This window comes from Carex rostrata, chromosome 8 (genome assembly GCF_964058835.1).
Source record: "Carex rostrata chromosome 8, lpCarRost1.2, whole genome shotgun sequence".
In the NCBI taxonomy this organism is placed as follows: domain Eukaryota; kingdom Viridiplantae; phylum Streptophyta; class Magnoliopsida; order Poales; family Cyperaceae; genus Carex; species Carex rostrata.
In genome coordinates, this window is record NC_135925.1 from 9,581,504 (window position 1) to 9,600,899 (window position 19,396).

Here is a 19,396-nt window from a genome sequence, read left to right on the forward strand (position 1 = left end):
GAGTCTCAAACTGATTATTAGGAATTTAATATATATAACACATATATTAAATACAGTCCAACAATACTTGTCCTTAATTTTTAAATTTATATTATTTATTGCCATTCCAACTTTGTTCGAATGGTTAATAGATTTTAAACACATCTCCAATTTTTGTAATTTTTTATACGTGTACTGAGCAATGAATGCCTTGATTACATTAAACACATTATTAGCAATATGCAGTCAGCAACTTAGTTGCATGAAACAATTTGATCTTATCAATTTCGATTAGCAGAAATCAGAACATTTGCATCAAGTTAAATAGTTAATTACATTTGAACCACATCTGCAACTTCTTTGTAATTTGATATTACCTTTCGAGGCATGAGCTGATTACTAAAACTAGAATATAATACGTAGAATACCGAAAATGCATTTTTAAAACTTTGTAGGATCAGATTTGGTCAAGTTCTGACCTGTATCAACGAGTACAAATCAGATTTTCTGCAAATAATAAAAATGCCTCACGCATCTATGGATTTTTTGTTTTATTGTTAGATTAAATTTTAATGTGTTCTCGGACAACATGTCTGCAGCAATTCATCACGGGAAAAAAAAAATTCTACAGCAAATTTGATCGAAGCAGTACAACTAGCTAAAATAATAGGAAACAAAACTTCTACACATTCTAAAAACCTGTGCCCTAAAATAAGACGTTATAGGTTACCCAAAACAACTTTATAGATTCTTAATCTATGCAAAACAAACCTGAGCAAAACAAGAAATATAAAATCCAAATAATAATAACCTAATTGCTCATTGTACCAGTACAACTTGCACTGAAATATATTACCTCGTAAGTCCAAACCATAATACTAAAAAATAAACTAACCTGAGTAGCTCATCAATTACACATATACAATTATATCCATAACAAAACATATCAAAATTATGCTCAATTTTGAGTAAAGCAAAAAAGAAGTCAAAGCTTCATTTCTATTCAATCCCATTTCAAACCCATTTGACCTAACTCCTAAGAGTATTCAAACAAAGTAAGATTACATAAGCACTTGGAATCAGCTACAGAATTTGATATATCTAATGAGATATGCAAATAAGAGATGAGATTTGCCAGTATCAAACTGGAATTATGCTCAATTTTGGAGGTACATTAATTGGATGGGAGTTGACAGTACTAAACCTTTTTGAAAAAATATCAAATTAAAAGGCTGTAAAACAAGTTACCCACAAACTGTTTGTCAGAAAAAATCAAGACACAAAGGATATAAGTGAATTTCTGACATGGAAAACCATAATGGGTTGCATTCAAATCCTATCAGTTTCCACAACAAATCCTATCAGTTCATGGTATAACCTTGATGGGTTGCATTCAAATCAAGTAGGCATTCCTTATTAAGCTCAAAAGATCCGAGTTTGTATTATTATCTTGATCCGTTGTTAAAACTAAGACCGGAACACAGCACTAAGCTGAAAACATCCTGTGAGGTCTCTAATTCTCTCCAAAAATATTATGAACTTGTGATGTTTCTATGCTTGTCAAAACTTTTCCAAATACCAAACTATTACAAAATTAAACCAAACAAATTAAATTATCTCAGATTTAATCTGAGTTCGCACCATCCTCACTGGAATCTCCAAGCTTCGTGCTGTGTTTTGGGTAGCTTTTGTGTAAAACTAAGATCCGAGTTTTTATTATCAGCTTAGAAACGAAGCAGCGAGACCGTCGACGATTGGCAATCTGACAAGGAGGCAAGCAGCTTGGGAATGATTCGACTCAATGGGCAACTCGGCTTGGATTGGATCAACTCAGTTAGGGATGAATAATTTTGGGTTGGGGCCCAGTTTGGGCTCGACTCGAATTGCACTCAGCTCAGTTTGCCTCATTCAAGAACCTAACTCGTTTGTCCATGAGCCAGCCCCGCTCATTAGTAGGGCTACCTGGGCATAGGTCAGGGTTGTTTTTCTCTTCCTCGTCTTCTAGAGAGTTGGGTGTTGTAAAATGGCACTGTGGGTATGAATTGGGTAAGGGCTGTGGTGGGATAAATAGCTTTTGAGGTTGGGGACTGGGGCGGTGATGTGTAGTTAGTATTTGGGGCCTGAGGGAACATGATGTCAAGGTAGATTGATGGGTCGTTCGAGTGTCATTGCTTAAGGTATCTATCGGTACACTGATCGGCGCCTTGCACGCCTCTCAACGTAAGTCATCCATCTGCCCCCTATTGGGATAGCAGTTCACCTTCTCATCGTCCCTCAAGGACCTTTTTCAGTCCTCATTAATGTTCTCGAGACAATCTCTTCAAGTGACATAATTTCTTCAGATGAATACCGAGGAATTCTTCTGACAACTAATCTCATAATTTCACGAGCATTTATATCTTTTGAGACCGCTATTAGTCCTTTCAGCAACTTCCTTATCGTAACCACACTGGGGTACCAATTCCTCTCCATACTCTTCTTGCAAAGTCTAAAAGCCAAACCAAAATCTCTCTCTTCACAAAGGTAATGTACCATTGTCTGATAAATCTTCCTATTCGGTTCACAGCCCCTTCTACTCATTGAATAAAACACATTGTTAGCCATTTTAACTTCACCCATTATAAAAAAACCCTTTATTATGAGATTATATGTCACCTCATCTGGCTTTATCCCTGATTTATGCATGCTGCGCACCAAATAATTTGCTTCAAAAGTTCTATGCCGATTAATCAAAAATTGTATTCTAACATTATATGTGGCAAGAGTAGGGTTACAACCTCTTAGCCTCATTAAATTCCATAAACCATCACCGATCTTGCGCAGGCTTTTCTTATAAAAAGCCGAAATCAAAGTAGTGTAAGTTACAACATCGGGTTTGACACCTGATTTACCCATTTCCAACATGACCCCGTAAGCTGAATCCAAACTACCCATCTCACACATGACCTTGATAACTGTATTGTAAGATATCTCATCCAATTGAATTCCATAAATCTGAGGGGCATTATCGAAAAGTTGGCACAACTCATGAAACTGACTGGCTTGAGAGAGAACCTTAAGTGTTGCATTGAAAGATTTTACAGTTCTTTTACAACCAAACAAATGCATCTCCTGAAAAGTTTTGACAGCATGGTCTGGCAAGTTGGCCCTGCCATACAGTGCAATAATCCTCATTACAAAACCCTCTCTTCGACCTTGGGGTAAACCTTTCTGGCACTCCAAAATCTGCTCAATTAGGTCCAACCGTTTGGCACCGGCTAGGCGGGATACCATATCCTCAAATATAAAACGATTTTCTACCACGATTCTGTTTTGGGCATTTGATTGGAACAAGGAAAATAGTTTTTCTGGGTCCCTTTCTTTCTTCATTCGTATAATTGCGGGCTCATTGGAGTGATCTTGGGGACCCAGATCATTGTTGGTTTTGAGTTTTGGGGCCTGAATCTTGCCCTTCTTTAAGAGGGCAGCTCTGCAAGATTCAATTGTGGGGAAGTTTTCGGGATGGTGATTTGCAGAGTGAGCGTAGTTGGCAATATCTCTTTTTTTCACTGATTTGGAGATCCCAGCAGCAATGCAAGTAATGGCAACTGCATCAATAGCTGCACAAATTCTTCGAACTGTGCCAAGGGAAAGCATCGTCTTGGTGACAACACCCTCACTACTCGTTCGTACCTAGAAAAATGTATTCAATAAATGGATCAGCATAGAGAGTTTGGGGCAATCAGGCTAATTTTGGTGAATGCACCAATGTCGAAATACAAAAACAAGATTAGCTCAAAAGTTAAAACAGAGAATGGAAATAGCGCAAGAACCTAGATGATAGATCCTCGGAGAAAAGGCGCTGCAGCGGGTTATAGCTAGTCGCTCAAATCAGAACTAAATTCCGGTTTTGACATTTTACTTTTCTTCTAATTTATTTCATTCGGATTCGATATCAGTAACGATTTGGGGTTCTCAGGTGGTTGCCATGCGGAGATTTTCCCAAAATGGAGGCTTGAAAGAAGAAGGAAGTAAAAGCTGCTGCGTAAGAGAAGCACCAGCCGAGAGAGAGGCGGAAACAAGAAACAGGCGGTCGTCCGTTTTACACATCGTAGCCGATCTCCTTGTGAGTCCATCTCTCAGGTACTGGATGGATAGAATGAAAAATAGAACGGCCCAAATTAATCCAACGGAGCCAAACTCAATCTGGTGCCAAAGGGTTCTGTTTTGAGATTTGTTCCAGATTAAAATAACGGTTCAGATCTACTCATTGCATCTCAGGTATTGCATTGGATTGGAATTCTCTCCGTGTAGCATCCCTGGCCGAGAAAAACAAGTGGCCCGATTAATGGGCCTTAATGGGCTGATATAAGGCACGGAATGTTTTTAGTGGGCTGCAAAAATATTAAACTACTTGTTAATATTTTTAGAGTGAGTCTATGGTACTATGCATATTATGATTTGGCACTGTGCTACGGCTCTATATTCAATTTTTCAAATCCTAACAGTCGATCTGAACCATTCATCTTGTTCTCCATATTAATGTGTTTGGAGACCAAATTTACAATTTTTGAAATTTTTTTACTATTTTTTTAGATTTATTGAAAATCACTGTTTTTTTATGGTTCCGAATTTTCAGATCAAGTGATTTTCTAAATATCAAAAAAAGTAGTAAAAAAATTTCAAAAAATGTAAAATTTGGTCTCCAAACACATATTAATATGGAGAACAAGATGAACGGTTCAGATCAGCCGTTAGGATTTAAAAACTCAAATATAGAGCCGTAGCACGGTAACAACCCATGATATGCATAGTACCATAGACTCACTCTTTTTTTTATATTAGATGAGGTCAAAATTCTCATTGTTCTTTTAATTTCTTTCAACTTCTTGTTATGCGATAGCTATGGATCATTGTTCTTTTGACTGATACACGAGTCAACACAAGACAAGTTAAAACTTAGTATTACAACTGTTTCCTTTAACTTCGGTATCTATTATACAGCGCATAGACTCATTCTCAAATCAACTACATTTGAAATAGTTCAACAAATGTTATTAAAACAAGTACAAAGAAAGACGACTACAGAGAAAAGAAAACCCTACCTAGAATGCCAAAACAAAGATACCACAACAAGCCTCTTACATTCAATTCTGATGTAAAAAATAATAAAATAAAACCTAAAATTCACGAAAACCAACTCCTTCAGTGAACCGCAGATGCAACCGACTCAGGCTGTGCTTCTGGCTCTTTGTTCAATGAATCCCAATCAACCTCCTTAAGGATTTTGAATCTCTCATCTAAAGAAACAAAACCCGATTGCAAATTTACTGCACCACATTGACCTGCTTTGTATATAAGAGATATACTGCCTCCCATGTCAGGACCATGGAGCTTTCCCGTCAATAAAACCCGAAGCGGCATAAATAGACCTTTTCCCTAAAAAAAAAATAAAACAGATTTACAAATGCTGCCAAAACAAAGATAAGGGGAACAATGCTGACAAAACAAGAACCAACCTTGCGTTTGAGAGATTTACCAAAGCTTTTGACCCATTTTTGCCAACCTGAATGCCCTTCATTTAATGCTTCTAAGAGTTCCCCACTATCGTACGCAGCAATAAGAGAAGCTGCCACCTCAGAAAGCTTATCTTGTACAATAGATTTGCCTTCGGCACTGCACATTAAATGCATGTTTAGGTCATATGTGGACACATTATGGGTAACCTATTAATAAATCCAAAACATTTTTCAAGGTATAATACCTATTAAGAGTAGAATGGAGTGGATAAGAAAGCATATTTGAGAGTGCCATGTCAGCCTCAGGTATCAGGTCAATCCCATCCATTAACAGTTCCGTTGCTTCCTGCACATGCATATAATTTGAGATAAAAAAAAGGAGAAAAAAAAAACATAAAGACACAAAAACATGTTCCAAATAGATAACAGCAATCTCATCTTTCAATGAACAGCTGCACAGATTAACTGCAATATTAAGTATACCTTTGCAAAAGTACCATCAGAATCAACAAGAATGCCAACAGATTTCCACCTATCTTCAAAAACCTGGACCAATTCATCCTGGGAAAGAGATCTCAGATGTAGCCCATTCATCCATCTAATCAATGAATTAAAAGGTTTCTAAATCATCACTCAAAATAAGTGGGCTTAAGATGAAGTTATCATGAGATAGAAGGTTTGTAGATCTTTTATTAGGTGGTTTGATCTATTACTTTAGCTTTACAATGTCGAAGACAGCGCCACTTTTGTTGACTCTTTCTAATGTGAACTTCTCTACAAGCTGATCAACAGTGAAGAATTCATTTTCTGTGCCATCACCCCATCCCAACAATGCCAAGTAATTAATCATGGCTTGAGGCAGATACCCCATTTCTTTGAACTGCGTGCCACATTACAACCAAAGATTTCAATAAGAATCAATTAAAGAAATTAAAGGTACCTGTAAAATCATGTGGAATTTTTTTAAATTACCAGGTACCTGACCAACTGATGTTGCACCATGGCGTTTTGATAATTTACTTTTATCAGGGGCTAGAATTAGAGAAACATGAGCAAAAGTTGGCATTGGAAACCCTAGCGCCTGAAAAGATATTTCAAATAGATTTAAGTATTTAAACAATGAAATGAAGCTAATAAGAATTGTGTGGATTTGAAAGGTCTGTTCTACTCGGGTATTGAAAATAATAAACTTCACTTTAATTGGTACTGACAGATTTGCACTATGCTGTTATAGGAGATTGGGACTGAATCAGTTAAGAGTAGAACTAGGGTGCTCTTAAGCTCACCAAAGTTTTGGTGAGCTTAACTCTAAAACTCATCAAATCGATTTCAAATGACAAATCCGAACCGTTGAAACCCGCCTACCTTACGTGTGATGCATCTACATGTGAAATTTTTAAACATTCGAATTAATTTAGTATAAAGTCAAGCGGTCAAAATTAGAAGGTTAATAAATTAATTTTAGTGCATTCATTTTTTTAACATTTTTGACCGCTTGACTTTATACTAAATTAATTCGAATGTTTAAAAATTTCACATGTAGATGCATCACACGTAAGGTAGACGGGTTTTAACGGTTCGGATTCGTCATTTGAAATTGATTTGATGAGTTTTAGAGTTAAGCTCACCAAAACTTTGGTAAGCTTAAGAGCACCCTAGTTCTACTCATCAGTTAAAGCTTCTTCTTTTTAGCTTTGTACTTGGTTATTTATTTACTGGCTGCTTATTTTCACCAGGTTTCGTCCATACTGGTTTTCTACAAGAGGTCACATCCACTGACACTATAATACACAAGCTTTCTTGTTCTTTATTAGATTAGTATTATTTCACATCCACTGACACTGCAAAATCAAAATTTATTGTCTACACTAGATTGACCAGATCGCTCTAATTCCTGCTAATTATTAACTACAGGCTAAGTGTTATTTGCAAACCAGTAAGAAAAATAAATACAATATATTTCAACTCAAAGAACTTTGCTTGCATTTGGAGCAACAATGGGGACAATGTTGGGGGAATAATATGAGAAATCTTACAAAATTGTGGAAAGTAAGATTCTTGCAACTAACATTATGTCCATATGGGACAGAGTTAAAAAAAAATTATTTAATCAGAATCTACCATACATCTCCAATTCCATAATCATCTGTGTTCTACTAACCATGTGTAAGTTAAATCAAAATGCAGGATTTCATGGGTTAACTTTAATATGTGACATCTGGTCATTCAAGAAGAGTGATTCATCCAGAAATGTGTTGTCAAACCTTCCAAAGAAAAAGAAAAAATCCTAGACATCTAAGTTTTTAATTTCAGATCTAGAAAGCTATACTTTTGGATATCAAATTCCCAAACTAAAAAATTTATTTATCTATTAGGAAACAAACAAAAAAAATTGACCTTGTAAATAAGTGCCTGTCGCAAGGTGTTAGGCAAATGCTCCTCAGCTCTAAGATAAAACAATCAACAGATAATATTAATAAGCACAATAATGGAGCTGAATTATATAAGCACATGCAAGTAAGCAGAGTATAGAAATTACTACCTTATAACGTGAGATATGTGCATGGTGGCATCATCAACTGTGACGCAAAAATTGTACACAGGCTGACCATTGCTTCGCATTATGACAAAATCCCCTAGTGTGTTCAAATTCCAGTTGACCTTCACGAAACTATCAACATTATCAGCTATTACTATAAATAAAGAGACATTCACCAGCAATACATCCTATCAAGTCATATTAAACAAGCTTTTGGACCTTAAAAATAGCACCCTTTCATCAAAACCGAGTTAAAGTCAAACAGAAGACAGTAATTTGCTGCTAATTTGCAAATCGAGTCAGTTCAACTAACTCTGTGTAAACTTATATTAAAATCTGAAAAAAAAAAATTGCATATGTCAATTTAATTTGTGCTAAGGGCAAAAGATTCAACAGAGTTAGCCAAATGGTCAATAATTAGCACCACAGTTATAGAACTGTCACAGTTAGTTTGGTAGAACCTATATGAGAACAATAAAGCTAACAGTTGCATGACATATACAAAATCTCAAATTACTTAATTTGTGAGCAAGATTAAATAATTGGCGTTACCTGCAAAAGACCATAATTACAAATAATATCATAATGCATATTTCTGGACTTTGAACGTTAAATCACAACAAAAACCAACTGCAAAAGGCCCTTGCAGGGTGGTTAGTTCTTAACTTGTGACTGTTTTATTGATATCAGAGGAAAAAAAAATAAGCATTATATGTTGTGGAATTGAAAGAAGAAAAATATACCTCTCCACGTATTAGGTCATTAATCTTGAGGAAGCCATCCGTCGGAACACGAAAGCGATACGTAAAAGGGGTCCCCTTTGCCAACTCAGCCTCTATTTCTGCCTCAGATGCTGTGGCCCACTTTCCCATGTATACAGGTGGCAGTTGCATCTGCTTTGCTCTTTCCTTCATTTCTTCCAGTTCCTTCACAAAAAATGGTTGTCATTTTAGGCAAAGATATTCAACACAGGCATCACGATTTGGAAAAGAAAATATGTCAACAGATAATCTCCAGAGAAACTCCCTGCTCTAACTTGCCAGTAACTTGAAATAGAAAAGTAAGACTAACTAATAACTGGAGGATGCCATTGACAACTTGAGCATTTTATAAGAAATCCTATACAAGAAAAAATCACCTCATTGGAACAAAAGCAGCGGTAAACAGCACCAGATTCCAAAAGCTTCTCAGCATATTGTTTGTACAGTGAATTCCTTTCTGACTGACGGTAGGGACCGTAATCTCCACCCACATCTGGGCCTAAAATAGAAAATGGTTCTTTATCTCTAATTCAATAGGCATCAATTTCAGTGTATATCTTGGCGCTAAACATAAAACTGTTCTAAAGAAGGAAGGAGCGTGTCATGATAAAATAATGAAAGTAAAGAGATCACCTTCATCCCAATTGAGACCCAGCCAAGTAAGATCGCTCAGCACTGCTTCCTCTGACTTCTTAGTAGACCTCTCCAAATCGGTATCTTCTATTCTAAGTATAAATTTCCCACCTTTGGACCTAAAGCACCCGTAATTGAATTAATTACATAAGACTGAAGTTCAATTAAATGTTGTCTGTAGAAGCTAGAGCAAATAAACAGACCTGGCAAAGAGGTAATTAAACAGAGCAGTCCTGGCGCCACCTACGTGGAGGTTTCCAGTCGGGGAAGGAGCAAATCGAACTCGGACCTCGCTGCTGGAGGGAGAGGCCGCCGCCACAGCGAAGCATCTCCGGCGAAAGGAGACGAAGCGAGAACGGAGGCAGAGAGACGGCGGCTGGGGAAATGTCCGGATCCTAAGCCCGACGAGACTTGCCATCTTTGTCAAAATCTCCCCGTTTCGAATTTTCTTAAACGACCGCGGGCCTAGTCTGAAGAGGTTAATCTATCTAGAATTCCAGACGGTGTAGTGAAACTGTGAAAGAGAAGCTATAAGACTATAAGAGGAAGGAAATTTAATGTTTGGACCCGGAGCATCGCCAGATGGGTGTATTGGTGCGCAAGTGCGCAACTGTGCACAGACCTAGTTCGCGCGTGGATTCGTATCCTCCCAGGTACTGGAGACTGGAGAGGATTACCCTCACTTTATGCTTTGAGATTAAATCTTAGCCGGTTTGAGATTCGGGCTAGCGCAGGAGGCATTATTATTGTGTTTTGAGATTCGTGCTAAGTTAAAATGAACGGTCCAGATCTACTGATTGTAAAAGGTTCCCGAACTGAAGTCTATACAGACTTGAGTCTACATTTCTTAAAGATCTAAAATTTAATCCGTGAAGTGCTAATTCTGAAAATTTCTTTCGAGGATCCAGATCCTAACTAAAAAAATTTGGTCTCTCTATAAATGCTTCAACAGTATTAGAGCGTCACTGCGTCAGTGCTGTCAATTAAACGGTAATTCAACAGCACTAGGTGCATCATGTTGCAGCTACGCCGCAGCCGTTATGGTGCTGCAGTGTGTGGATGTCAGTTTGATATTGATACTTTTCTTAATGGATGAGTACATATATGTAGAATAGATTATAGTGGAATAATTTGCATCTAACATTTATCGAAAGAGAAAGTATAGAAGAAATTGTGTATGTTTTTACAGTAACAACACAATTTGGAATTCCATAAAGCAGATGTGAAATTTTCCATGTAAACTCTATGACATCTATTTGTGTGTGTGTGTGTATATATATATATATATGTGTGTAAGAAAGAGCATTCTCAGGTTTGACTATTATGTGAGACTCATCAGATTAAATTTTGATCTTAAATAATATTTTTAGTTGTAATAACAAGAGTATAACTGGATGGCACTATAATCAGTTACAAATTATATCCCCTAGTCCCATGAAAAAGTGAAATAATGAATAGACCAGGCTTTTCCTCTTTCTTCTGGCTTTACCAGTTCCTCCTTCAATCTGTGTTTCCCTACATAGCATCAGATGAGATCAGCCAAGGCATACCATTTACACAAAATACTTACTCTGCGTTCTTGGAGTCGATGAAAGCTTCGGACAACGGAAATCTGCAAAAATATTTCAGAAAATTAGATGAAAATATTAAATTAATTTTTAAAAAATTGTAGTTTATATATCAGTTCATTGTCATTTATTTTTCACATAATTAAATTATTTCGCTGCATATAGGACCCACATTAACGGTACTATTCTTTATAATGTAGGTGAATAGTACCCTCGGATCAGAAAATAGATAAATTTGGAACTCATATTTATGCTAAAATTCCAAACGAAAAAAGTATAAAATTAGCTAAATTACATAGGATTGCTTCGACAAAACACATCTGACCACAGTCATTCCTTGAATTCACCTCCGCTCTCTTATAAAGCAAAAGCGACACAACCTGACACCAAAGATAACAAATTCACCAACATGAAAATTCAACGAAACAAAAGGTGAAAATAGAAAAGGCTCAATCTTTATAGGCACCTTAGTATGCCCCTTAGTTGAAGCGAAGTGCAGAGGAGGCTAGTTGAGACCAACAAAATTCAGTTCAATTCAGACCTCGTGAGATTGATATAATTGCCAATAAAGGTTGTTCTAATTTTAAGAAAATCATGTCGTAGGTTGTTATTTTTGGTGTCGTTTCCTTTTTAACTGAAGACACAGCGAATTCAATCTATTCAGTATATTGACATCCATATATGCAATAATCCCATAATTATTCAAAATAAAACTATAATCATTTAAGCTTCGGTACATACCTTTGTTGCAAGAAATATTTCTGTTTGAACAAATAAAATATAACAACAAAGAATGTGAACCAAGTTTAGTTCATTAAGAAGCCTATTTTCAGCCATTTGTCAAATCTAATTATAAATCAATAGAGAGATAATATTAAATCTGACATCAAGTTTTGTATCGATAGATGAAACTAAAATCTCACGAAATGTTGGACAGATATCAGTAATTATCATTGATAGTCGGAACTTTTTAAATACAAGGGCAAATCTAACTGGATTGAACTATATTTCAAGAAAGTACATTTCATAAAATCTTAGTTCAGTCAAACATAATAAAATAAGTACAAATATTATTGACTAAAAGATCTCAGCAAAACTTGTCATCAAATTGTTGGTTTCATTTGTTTTTAAGGGCCTAATTTGTATCTGTTTCTCTTTGATTAGATCGCTGAAGTGGAAAATTGGAATTTCAATCACATTTATTTAGAAAACAAACTCATGTTTTGCCTAGCAAGTTTCTTTGAGGCTTCCTTCTTCGACCAAGGGGGGAATTCCTACGCATCCACTGAAAGAGGCACACCGCTGGGCTCTCTTATCTCTCAGGTGCTGATGAACTTCCATCTAGTTTGGATTGGGGTTAGACGCAGGTGAAGGGGAAGAGGAATTAGTGTTGGGGTTGAGGGAAGGAGAAGGGAGAGTACTGGATACCGGGGCTGCTGGGGTCGATCGGATATGTTTAACAAGGACTTGAATACAGGGGTAGGCTCGTAAAAAAGTGCAGAATTAAGCACTTCTTGTATTTTTCACACAATTAACTTCAGGAGTCCATATCAAATGATGTTAATAACTGGAAAAAAAATTAAAAATATTGGTCTATGTGGTGTATTTTGAAGTCCTCTATGTAATCACAGTTTTACTTTTTCTAAATGTCTAGTCCAGATGTACCAGTGGAGTGAATGGTGTATTTGTTTCTCATCAGGGTGTTGTGTAGGTCTGTTGTCATGTTTGAGTGTTGGTTTAGAGGTATTTACGCCTAAGGTTAGTATTTGACAATAGCCAAGTCAGGTTTTAAGGTTTACATCTGGTTATTCATGTCAGGAAGCAATAGAAGATCTAAGAGAGTTATCAAAGAGGTGCAAGAAAATATATATCAAAGCTGAATCATAAGAGTTCACTGTCAGATAGGTAAGTAATTTTATGAAAATACCGTGTGTTTTATTGTATTTGGATGTTTTGTTGTATTTACATGAGGGACGGGACAGGTAGCGACAACAATATGAAAAGTAATTTTATGTGTTCACAGTTGCACGATTTTTTTTCTTTTTGTAAATAGCATTGTACAGCTTATATCTTATTCAATGTAATTCTTCAAGGATTTGACAATGTAGCATGTAATATAAGATGGAGAAAAATATTCAGGTGTAAGCTTTGGTACCCTTTTCCTGGTACCCTTCTATTGTTACCCTTCATCGAAAATGCATTTTTAGGCTATTTGCGACTAAAATGCGTTCACACTATGCTTCTCAAGTTGTAGATCTTCTTGCTAGCTTTTCAAAAAGTGGTCATATGCTCAAAACAGAGTTACGAGTCAAAAGTTATAACTATTTTAAGTACAGGCTCCAATTCTGCGTGTGCGTCCGCACTAGGCTCGCACTTTGCAACCAGAGTGCGGCTGCATCAAGATCCATGCGTCTGCATGAATTTTGATGCATAGCTCATTATACCTTTTTAAAATTGGCGCACATTAATAAGCATAAATTATATATGTTAGTGTAATAATTTAGAAGTCAATAATACGATAATTGATTATATATAAAGCTTTGTTCATGAATTGGATGATTAATATCATTTTGTTGCATTGAGTATTATTGTATTTATGAATCATTTCGAGTTCGTGACTGAAATTGTGAAACTCCATAATATAGATGATGGTTAGTATGTGGATTAAATGATGGTCAAGTTTTACAGACCATAGACAAGGAGTTGTCATTTTAATCACATAGATATATGTTCCAGGAACATGGTATCTGACAGACCCCGAATGAAACATTATACGGAATTGTGTTCGTGTTATTAATGTTTTCATTCAGTGTTAAGTTCTAAAGTATGAGGTATTCATCTTTCCTACTAAGAAATGTATATGTGTGATTGTTATCAAACGCTGTCGGTAAAATGCAGTTATAACGGTAGCTCTTCGGTATACACGGCTGATGTGATTTTTACTACACAAGTAATAAATCCTAATTTACACTCAATTCGGTTGCAAGTGTACAACCTTGTCAAGTAGTACTTAGGGATCATCTCCACAGGGACAAGTCGGAATATCAAATCTAACCTAACAATTTAATTTAGTAAAAGAAAGTAAAAAAGGTTTTTGTTTGTTCAAAGGTTGATTTGGTTTCGATTAAAATGAATTAAACTAAAGTCTTAAAGCAAAATCTGAGTTTTTAACAAGTATGAGAAATTAGGGTTTCTTAGGGTTCCTATCCACTAGTGTTATGACTAATTGGTTTATTAAATTTGTTCTTTTAGTTATGAAGGCACAGTTGGGTGTTGTAGGTACAAAGGGATATCTCTATATTAATACCATCTTTAAATTAGAATAAACGTCACCTCTCGGTACTTGGCTACCCTAATCTAAAGTCATTAAGTTCTTACTGTCCCAATAAATCTAGAAAACTATCTTTCACCTCTCGGTACTTGGCACAATTTTCTAAACTATTAGGTAAAGCCCGTATAAGACAAGCGTCACCTCTCGGTACTTAGCCTATCAAATACCCTATTCCTTATGGTCTGGACCTAATATTCAATTTCTCAATTGCAAATACCAAATCCCAGGGTTTCATGTGATTTCGATTAAGTCCTCACAATCAATTAAAATAAAGAATAGATCATAACAAAGAACAAGAATATATAAAATAAAACCAACTAAATTATAACAAAAGTTTCAAGTACAACCCTAATCAACCCTAGAAAAGCCTTTAGCCAGTCATGGCTAAAGCACAAATCAAATCAAGAGAATAAAAGAGTTCCAAAGGAAAGAAAATAATAAAACCGATTGATCAATGATCGCTTCTTCCTTCTTCTCTCTTCTAGCTTTTCTTTGCTTTTCCTTGTTGAAACCCTAGAAATTCTGCCTAAAAAACGTACTCAATCTGTTCTACAGGTCCCCCTTTTATACCCCTAGCAAAACCTAAAAATAACTCCCTAAAAATAGCAAATTCAGGCTCTGAACCGCCTTATTGCGGGCCGCAATGAGTGGAGGCAGTTAACATACTGCGCAGAAAAAATCTGGAGGTCATTGCGGACCGCAATGGATTTGGTTGCGGACCACAATGAAAGTGCTGGAATGAAGATGCTGTGCTGAGAAGTCATTGCGGGCCGCAATGGATGTGCAGAAATGCTCTGGCTTGCTTGGTTCTGGCTTGCTTGGTTGCGGACCGCAATGGATCCATTCCGGGCCGCAATGAATGTTGGCAGAAGCTCCATTCTTCGTGCTAACTCACCCGTTTTGCTTCGTTTAGCTCCAAACACTTGATTACCTGTAGAACAAACATAACTAGGGCAGTAACTTGAACTTTTGGACATTTCTAACCTAATTAAACCTAATTTAATCAAAACTTGGCTTAATTTACATAACAAACCCTAGGTTTCAATAGATACAATTTCAGCTTATCAATGGCTTAGCTGAGGTAGTGATGGTTTACCAAAAGTACTATTGTCCCTCGTATCTCTATACGAGCTATAGCATCACTGGGCCCCTTGATAGAGTAAGATTATCAGCGCGCGGTATGATTACAAGAGTAATCATATTTGATAATCTGCTCAAGATCAAGAAAAGATTAAGTTTACAAGGATGACACACACCTACCTTGAAACTAATCTGATAGCTATGAGACAGAAGAACAGACACAAGTAAATTGTTTACTGGATCATGATATTGTACTGTACAGCATCATCTGTGTAATTGGATGGTCATGATGTATACTGCCAGATACCGCTCATGATTATAGAAGTTAAAACAGTTTTAACTCTATTTACCAACATAACACAGATCCTATTGGGTCACACAATATAGGAGTTAATCGGAGAATTTTATTGTGATTGATTATAAATTGGTTATGATCAATAGTAAGATGGTTATAATTAATTATACGTGTTATAATTAAATTATACGTGTTATAATTAAATTATAAATGTTATGTAAAAATAACAAGCAAAAAACATTGGTTAATTTATAAACGTGTGTGACACGTTGTATAAAAGTTAACCAGTTAATTTATAAATGTGCAGGACACGTTGTATAAATTACCGAAACAATAACCGCAAGAAATATAATTGTTCAGAATAATTATACGAATATTATTTGTATTAGGGCCGAGGGCATTTTGGTCTTTTCACATGTCATCCTTATCCACATGACACGTCATCGATCTTATCCACATGACACGTCATCGATCTTATCCACATGACATGTCATCATCCTTATCCATTCAATGTCATATCTTGTAAATAGGCATATGTTGAGGGGTATTTCGGTCTTTTGCAAACCTCCTCAAAAACCTATAAATAGAGGGGTGCATGTAGAGAGAAAAACCACTAATTCACTCGTATCGTTTCGTGTCGAAACGAATCGGTATTTTCTCTCTTTCTCGGTTTCTCTCCTAAATAGTATTTCGGTTGAGAAAAGAAAGTTATACGTAGTTGACGTATAATATTGCGGGTTGTTGTGAAGTATATTTACGGGATTGGTGAATAGTGTTTTCCCGAATTTCGCGGTATGTCAGTTTTGCTTATTTGTGAAACTGAGTAGCTGAAAATTCGTGTTTACGGGTTTTCATCTTTTCCCCGTGAATAGTATTTTTACATAATTCCGCGGTTTACGGTATTTCTGGCAAAAGAAATAAACCGCTCTTTGGTTAGTCCTGGTGGATAACCTATAGAGGCACCATACGTTTGGTGCTCCGAGGAGAATCATTCCCGTGATGTAGCTCTACTCGCTCGGTCTGCATTCCAACTGTGATTTGGAAACAAGGTATAAATATGTTATATTAATCTATTTAATTGGTAAGTAGATTAAAGTTTTAGAAATCAATCATGGAGTAGATCTGTAAAATGATTAAATTGGGTTTTGATGCCAAAGGAATACTGAAGGTGGACCGCCTTGGAAAGTTTCCTGACATACCCTGTTTAATCCTTGGCTTAAGTTAGAAGTAAAATTTTTGTTTTACGTTCTTTCCGCAGCTTAAGCCTAAACGGGTTTTGGTTACCCCGAAACCCAACAATATACACATTCGATCTAGATTTTGGCAAATTCTAACACCAAATATCATGTATTTTAAATATTAATTGATTAAAATATACCTAGAATCAAGTTACTGCGGTTGTTTGACTTTAAATGCAGGAAAAGGTGAAAAACTGAAGAAAATGACCTCCAGTGCGGACGCACTCAGCACTTAGCCGCATTTCCAACATCACAGCAAACCCAGGAATTTTTCCTGAGCATAATGCGTCCGCACTTAGACACCAGTGCGGGTCAACCACTCGCACTCAACACTTAGCCGATTTTTTTCAAGCTTCAGAACAACACATAAATTTCACCAGTGCGGGTCGACCACCCGCACCCATATCCAGTGCAGATGCACTGAGGAGATTTCGCAGGATTTTTCCAAGTTAAATATGGAAACTCAGAATCCAGTGCGGGTCAGCCACCCGCACTCACCACCAATGCGGACGCACTGGAGCCGCAGAAAGCCAAAATTGCACATTTTCAACACGGTTTCTATTTTTGGCACTTCATGGACGCGTTTTACAGCCAATTATGGACAAGGCAACCTGAGAAATAATCCGAATATAGCACCCACTCACCTCACAACTATGCTTCTTAATTGGGCATAGTCCTTGGCTATAAATGGAGGAGTTGATTTCTCATTCAAGCATCATCCATTTTCATCTCTCTCTCCCTTAGTGCATATCAATTTTCATAAAATATAGCGATAAATCTGCGGTAATTCCTGGAGTTCCTGAAGCTTTTCTAAGAAGGAGAAGAAGGTTCAAGCAAGATTTCAGCAAGTTTGAGGTTCTTGATTCAATAAAGGGTGTAATCATTTCTTTATTTCATTTCTTCTTATTTTTGTCAATTTTTGTAATGGATCTCTACATGAGGGAGTAGATCTCTCTCTAGAGGTTTAGGTCAATGCATGAACTTGTTTAATTGTATCTTATTCGATTATTTGTTTTTGTTATGATTATTTTTATGGGATTTGATGTTAATTTCTGTGATTTATTATTTGTGTTAATTACATAATTAGTACTTGAATTGTAGTTATCCCGTTTTGGATTTGAAAGAACCAAAATTGACTAGGATCAATAGGATAGTACCAAATTATGAATGCAAATACCCTATATTTTGATTAGGATCTAACCAATTTGTAATCTAAGCCAGAACTACAGAAATTAAGGTTAGGAACTTGGTGAATGACCTAACCGTGAAGCCAAACCCTAATTAGGACATCTCAATTCGAATCGGGTATTGGTATGATGGACTTAAGTGTGAAGTACCAATATTTGAGGAGAGGAGATACTAACAAGAGCTCAATGGGTCTAGGTAGCTAGGGTGAAGGACCTAATCGTGAAGTCCAAATTACTTAGACACATCATTAATTCACGAAAGTGACTCTTAATGATACATTAGGTTAGAAACCTCATCAAATCATACATGAACTTAAACAAATACCGAATAGATAGAGTTAGCAAGGGATTGTAGACCGAATACCCCTAGATCTCCTCAACTAGAAAGCAAACTAATCTTTATTTCCTTTATTTACTTTAATTGTTTTAAATTCCTCTCTCTCGGGTATTGAACCCAAAACTTAGGAATTGTTAGAACAACCCCTCCCCCCCCCCAATTTACTTTTATTGCACTTTACTTTATTTCATTTTCTGAAATTAATTGTTAAAGTTTAAGCATAGTATTTAAACGTACTCCTTGTGGTTCGACACCCTAAGTACTACATCGATAGGTTGTGCGCTTGCAACAAACCTTTCTTTGGGTATTGAAGGTAATAAATTTAAAGGCATAAAAGAGTATAATCAAAGCATATTTCTATAGCCCCAAAATACTCATCACGCGTCCAGAAATTCATCTAAGTACTTAGTGCGGCCGTATCGAAAACCATGCGTTTGCACTGGATATTTTTCTTCATTTCCTGCAAATTAAAACCAAACAAACGCAGTAACTTGATTATAGGTGTATTATATTCTTTTCATATTCAAAATACAAGATATTTGGTATTATTTCGTGATAAAAATGAGATCGAATATGTATATAATTTAGACCTATCAACCGGTTGCTAGCTAGAAAAACATAGTACAACACGTAAATCGTCTTAATCATGACACAATACGAGAAACAACACATGTAGTAACGGCATGTTTTTTATAACATTAGTTCTTCATTTTAATATTTCAAACAATTCCACATTTTTTTAATTTTTTAATTTTTTTTTCAATAATTAAGTTTAAATTACTATGAAATAGTTAAATGTGATATAATATAACTAAAGTGATCAGTTACAATACATTTGATCACGTCACATTGGAACACAATATGTTTGATCACGAAGTGACTCATGCAGTGTAATCTCCGCTCAACATTTTGATCACATCACAGTACGATTTTTCAACTCCAGTGCATTT

General features: G+C 36.1%; 2 protein-coding genes across 2 annotated transcripts; both read right to left on the reverse strand.

Moving 5' to 3' along the window:
- Window positions 1-1,398: 1,398 nt before the first annotated feature.
- LOC144557964 (uncharacterized) lies at window positions 1,399-3,986 on the reverse strand. Its single transcript, XM_078306640.1, has 2 exons — window positions 3,792-3,986; window positions 1,399-3,651 (listed from the first exon to the last, which is right to left on the reverse strand). The coding sequence occupies exon 2, from the start codon at window positions 3,613-3,615 to the stop codon at window positions 2,254-2,256; it is 1,362 nt and encodes a 453-aa protein (XP_078162766.1). The 5' UTR covers window positions 3,616-3,651; window positions 3,792-3,986; the 3' UTR covers window positions 1,399-2,253.
- Window positions 3,987-4,919: 933 nt separating this feature from the next.
- On the reverse strand, window positions 4,920-9,966 carry ERS (glutamate tRNA synthetase). Its single transcript, XM_078306639.1, has 12 exons — window positions 9,614-9,966; window positions 9,411-9,529; window positions 9,155-9,276; window positions 8,760-8,942; window positions 8,020-8,138; window positions 7,875-7,923; window positions 6,457-6,558; window positions 6,191-6,357; window positions 5,961-6,075; window positions 5,723-5,823; window positions 5,478-5,634; window positions 4,920-5,397 (listed from the first exon to the last, which is right to left on the reverse strand). Exons 1-12 carry the CDS (start codon window positions 9,826-9,828, stop codon window positions 5,164-5,166), a joined length of 1,683 nt encoding a protein of 560 aa, XP_078162765.1. The 5' UTR covers window positions 9,829-9,966; the 3' UTR covers window positions 4,920-5,163.
- Window positions 9,967-19,396: the final 9,430 nt, after the last annotated feature.

Excerpts from the sequence above, each read along its gene's own strand:
- ERS (XM_078306639.1), bottom strand. The coding sequence starts at position 9,828 with ATGGCAAGTCTCGTCGGGCTTAGGATCCGGACATTTCCCCAGCCGCCG. Across the intron at positions 6,358-6,456 it reads GTGCAACATCAGTTGGTCAG|TTCAAAGAAATGGGGTATCT; the intron begins GTACCTGGTAAT and ends TGTGGCACGCAG. Across the intron at positions 6,076-6,190 it reads TTCGACATTGTAAAGCTAAA|ATGGATGAATGGGCTACATC; the intron begins GTAATAGATCAA and ends TTCATTGATTAG.
- LOC144557964 (XM_078306640.1), bottom strand. The coding sequence starts at position 3,615 with ATGCTTTCCCTTGGCACAGTTCGAAGAATTTGTGCAGCTATTGATGCA.